The 4,759-nt window shown below is 62.1% G+C and overlaps 1 protein-coding gene across 1 annotated transcript; it reads right to left on the bottom strand.

Moving 5' to 3' along the window:
• NRTN (neurturin) lies at nt 1–3,358 on the bottom strand. Its single transcript, XM_032628519.1, has 2 exons — nt 3,159–3,358; nt 1–590 (listed from the first exon to the last, which is right to left on the bottom strand). The coding sequence occupies exons 1-2, from the start codon at nt 3,325–3,327 to the stop codon at nt 166–168; spliced, it is 594 nt and encodes a 197-aa protein (XP_032484410.1). The 5' UTR covers nt 3,328–3,358; the 3' UTR covers nt 1–165.
• Nucleotides 3,359–4,759: the final 1,401 nt, after the last annotated feature.

Here is a 4,759-nt window from a genome sequence, read left to right as displayed (position 1 = left end):
TCGATTTTCCACACTTTATCTTGGTACAGTTATCGCGAGAGTCCTGAGCTCTCGACGGCATTTTCTGTGCATGGGCAGTCTGTCGCGGGGCTTGCCAGGCGGGACGGTGGGTGCCGTAGGGGCGGGGGGCGTGGCCGCCGTCTCGCCAGGCTCGGTGAGGTAGGGTCACACGCAGGCGCACTCGCGCGCCGACAGCTCGTGGACCGTGTGGTAGCGACTGTGCGTGTCCAGGAAGGACACCTCGTCCTCGTAGGCCGTCGGGCGGCAGCAGGGCTGCGCTCGCACCCGCTCTCGCCGCACTCGCCGCCGCTGGCGCAGGCGCCGCAGTCCCAGGTCGTAGACGCGCGCGGCCGCCTCGCACGCGCCTGCGCAGTAGCGGAACAGCACCGTCTCGTCCGACGCGTAGCCCAGGCCCAGCTCGCTCACGCGCACCTCGAGCTCGCGCAGCCCGCACGGCCGGGTCCCCGACCGCGCACGCGCGCGCCGCCGCCGGGGCCCTGCCCGACGGCGCGGACCCGGGGACCTCCCGGCCCAGGGCGTCAGTTCGCGAAGCTCCACCGCGTCCGGGGCGCCCTGCAGCAGTGCACGGTCTGCGAGGGGATGGAGAGAATGGGGTGAGGGTCAGTGGGTGGGTGGGTGGCAAGGAGCCCCCTACCCTCGCTGTTCCCTGAGAAAAAGGACCCTTGTGGAGACTCAGAGGTGCTAGTGCACCCTCTCCCGACCATTTATCTTGCTCCAGGATTCCCGCTTATGCACCCTCTCTGGGCGGTGTCGGGGGGTGCATATCCACACCCGCACGCTGGGTCCCCAGGGCTACTGACACCCTTCTCTGGACCCTGCACCTACGATGGACTGCTCAGAACCTGGCACATACTGTACCACATTCCAGCCTGCCCCACCTTGAGCTGAGCAGACTCGAGTGTCTGTCTTCCTCTGGACACCCCCTGCCCCCAGCACTCTCTGTGGACCCCACCCCTATGCAGAGCAGCATGGGATTTTGCCCCTTTTCACTGAGCTGCTCTCACCTCATTGAAGAAAAGGGAGGGCTCAGCAGGGGGTGTGGTGATCCAAATCCCTGTTTCTACTCAGCCCCAGCTGCCCCCACCCCTATGCTGGGCCACCCCCATGTTACAGGTGAGGAAACTGGGCATCCAAAGGGGAAAAGATGTGCCTGAGGCAGGTGCAAGTGGCAGAGAGAGAGAAGCCCAAACAGCAGTTTTGCTTCCATCGTGTGCCCAGGTTTGGCCCAAGTCCAGCCCTCTTCTCCCACAGCTGCTCGTGCCTGGAGCCATAGATCCCCAGGACCCCACAGTCTACATTTATTTCCCAAGTGGCTGCCCCTGCCGCAGTACTCCTCAGCCCCAGGAGATAAGTGCAGACGTTGCAGTGGCAGGCAGTGTTGACGGTGGGTCTGCAGGCAGGGGGCTGCCAGCCCCTGAGCAGGTGGCAGTCACACTTGCAGTTGGGAGAGGAAATCCTGAGTTCAGCCCGCACCTGCCCCCAAGGCTGGTGCACCTGGCTGTCAAGAGAAATAGCTTCCTGGGAGGTCCGAGGGGGAAGGGCTGTCTGTCACCCTGGGCGTGTGTCTGTTCCCACAGGGGGTCTCAGAAAGCTGACAAGCCCAGGTTCGGAGCCTTGCTCTGCCACTGTCAGCCTTGTAGTTTCAGGCAGGTGATGGCCCTGTTCTGTGCCCCAGTTTCCTTATTTGCTCGGTGAGACTTGCAGAGTCCCCACTTTGACTGGGACTGGGAGGGTGGAAAGGGGTGGGGGTGGGGGGGCACCGAGCAGCATCTTTTGAGTTCTTGATGCCCAGGGACAGGAGCAGGGTGGCCGGCACTGCCTGCTCTGGGGTTAGGTTGAACCTGGCTCACTTCTGATGCCTAAAATTCCACCATTTAGTGTGCCCACCCCAAAGGTGTGTATCTAGAGAGTTAATTCAAGGGCTTGCTGGTTAAGATCCAGATGCCAGATGCCCAGCTAAATGTGAATTTCAAGTAAACAATGTATAATCTTCTAGTATATTATCTGTCCCTGCCTTCCTCCAGCAGGCCTGGCCACGTGCACAGGGTCTGGAACACAAAGAGATGAGGTCCACACCCCCCTGGCCCAAGCCTGAAATTCCACCATCAGCGCATTAGTCCCAGGGCCTAGAACATTGGGACTTCAGGGGATCGGGAGCCACTCCCTTCCCCCAGTAGGGCTGGTTCCCGGGACAGGATGCCAGGCAGGCAGGACCCAACCATGGGCTGAGATCCTCCCCGGTGCCTGAAATTCCACCACGGGTGTTTTGCCCCCCGGGCCTGGGGCACTAGCTTTGGGGGGCACCCCCCGGGTCTCTGGGACTCAGTGTCCTGGGAAGGACTTTGCCGCCTGTAGGGGGGAGCGGCAGGGGCGGAAGTGGAGCCTGCGCCTGAGGCCACCCTTGTCCATTGTGAGGACAAGAAAGAAGGATTGTGTAGGCCGGCAGGGCGGGTGCGGACGTGCACGCAACCCCTACCCACTGGGGGCCACGCCCGCGCCCCGCCCGCGCGGGTGCACATGTGGATGAGCGCGCAAGAAGTCGAGGCCCACGCACCGCCATGGCCCCACAGAATCTGCAGAGCGCAGGCGCCAGGGGCGAGTGGGTAGCTGGGCCGTGGCAGCCACGCCCGCCGGGGTGGGCGTTTCCATTTTTATACCTCCCAGCTTCTTCCCACGTCGTTCTCTCCCATCCTTCTCTCTTTCTGTGCCTCTCTGTTTCTGTGTCTCTCCCCATTTCTAGGACTCTTCCTATTTCTAGGGGTCTCTCTGTCTCCCCCTCCCCTTGGTCCCTGTCCACCCTGGGAGGTCACTAGGGCCTCGGGTTCGGCCTCCCTCTCCCTCCACCCCCGCGCTGCGCTGCAGTGGCCGCCCAGGCCGAATGCCCAGGTCTAATCTCCATCTGGTCCCCTGGCCCCTCAGGGCTAGAGCCTAATTCCTTGTGACAGCTGAGCCGAGAGACCCCAGTTCCCAGCGGCCATCCCCTCCGACGCCCCTGCCAGGCCGTTGTGGGGATTTGCGCCCTCCCTCCACTCCATCTAAAATAAGCCTCTGTGGCCCTGCTCCACTGCGTGAAATTCCACCATTGTGGCCGCTGCGACGTTGTGGGTATCTGACCCAAGACAGGGGGGAGGGCTTACACTGGGCCAGGCGGGCGATTCGAGCGTCCAGGGTGCGAGGCGGCCGGCGCAGCGGGGCAAGCGCGGGTCCGAGGCGGTGGCTGAGGAGCAGGCCTTCCCAACACATCCAGATGGAGAGCACGGAGCTGCAGAGCACCGAGGCCAAGGCCACCGCCTTCCAGCGCTGCATCCTCAGCCTGCGTGCACGGGATGGTCAGCCACACGGCCTCCGTCTGTCTGTCAGGCAACAAATGAACGGGCACGGGGTGCTGGACCAGGCACCGGAGATACAGTGGGGCCCTGATTTTGAACCACTCCTGCTTAATGATCAATCATAACATAGAAGTGATTCATTCAAGGAACCACTGAACAAGGTTGTGAAGAACGCTGCCAAGGACGGGGTGGGCACTGTGCCAGGGGTAACCTGGGAACCACCCCCATCTGGGGGTCCCAGAGTGCTTTCCTGAGGATTGAGGAAAGTTGAGACCTGAACAAAGGCAGGAGTTGGCCAGGCAGAAGAGAACGGCACCTTAGGCTTAGGCAGGGGAAACAGCCAGTGCAAAGGTCCTGGGCGGTGACCCCAGATGGCCAATCCAGCCGGGAGGCTGGGGTGGCTGGAGCCCAGTGAATTTGGGGACGGAGGTGAGGACATCCCCAGCAGGGGGCACTGTGGGACCATGGCGGCGAGGAGAGGTGGTGCTTCGAATACAGTCCGGGAGGCCGGAGCCCTGGGGTTGAGACATGTTGATGTCCTGGGAGTGACTTCCTGACCTTCTCTGAGCCTCGGTTTCCCCTCCAGACAAACTAATGCCCAGAAGCGGGCAGCAAAGGACTACAGCTGCCCTCGACCCACCTCCAGGCCTTTGCACAAGCGGGTTCTTCCATCCAGAACATTCTCTTCTCCACTGCTTCCCACTCCCATTAAATTTTCAGTCTTAGCTTGGACGGCGGCTCCCTCAGGAAGCCTTCCCTGACTGCTCCAACCCCCCAGCCCCAGGCCGGCGCAGGGGCACTCTCTGGGCCCCCACAATGCCCTAAGCGTCCCCCATTAGGGCACCGATTACTCAGTGTTGTGGCTGCCTAGTCGCGTCATTCTCGCAGTAGATGTTTAATAACCCAGGCGCACCTCTACACCTCCACCCTATCCGAGAAGCTCCCCGCCATTGAGTGGCCTCCAGCCCGCGTTTACATTTCCCCGCCCGGCTGCCTGGTGTCGGCCCTCGTGGGGCCTGGCGGCCAGCCCGGTGTAAACATTTACACGGAGAGCTGAAAGCCCGGCTGGACGGCGGTCAGCGCCTGGGCTCGGCCGCGGGATGCGGGGCGCCCCCACGCGCGTGTTTCGGGCCGCGCAGCTGGCCAGAGCTGAGCTGAGCAGTTATTTGCGTTCTATTTGCATCTCGTTTGCATGTGATTTGCATGTGGTGGCGCGCGGGGGTGGGGTGGAGCGTGGTTAAGAGCTGTAAGGCTGGAACCGTCTCTCCCCCGCCCCATGGATGCACTGGCACTGGAGCTATGGCAGACAGCAAGTAACAAAGGACACCTATTAAGCGCCTGCTGTGTACCAGACCAGCTGCTGAGACCACGAAGGAGGCATTATAACCTCCATTTTACAGCTGGGGAAA

Source organism: Phocoena sinus, chromosome 3 (assembly GCF_008692025.1).
Source record: "Phocoena sinus isolate mPhoSin1 chromosome 3, mPhoSin1.pri, whole genome shotgun sequence".
Taxonomy (NCBI): Eukaryota; Metazoa; Chordata; class Mammalia; order Artiodactyla; family Phocoenidae; genus Phocoena; species Phocoena sinus.
This window is presented reverse-complemented; position numbering and strand designations above follow the sequence as displayed.

What these genes read in the sequence shown, in the direction of transcription:
- NRTN (XM_032628519.1), bottom strand. Translation starts at nt 3,327, where the DNA reads ATGCAGCGCTGGAAGGCGGTGGCCTTGGCCTCGGTGCTCTGCAGCTCC. An exon ending in AATCGCCCGCCTGGCCCAGT is followed by an intron (nt 591 to 3,158) that starts GTAAGCCCTCCC and finishes ATCCCCTCGCAG; the next exon opens with ACCGTGCACTGCTGCAGGGC.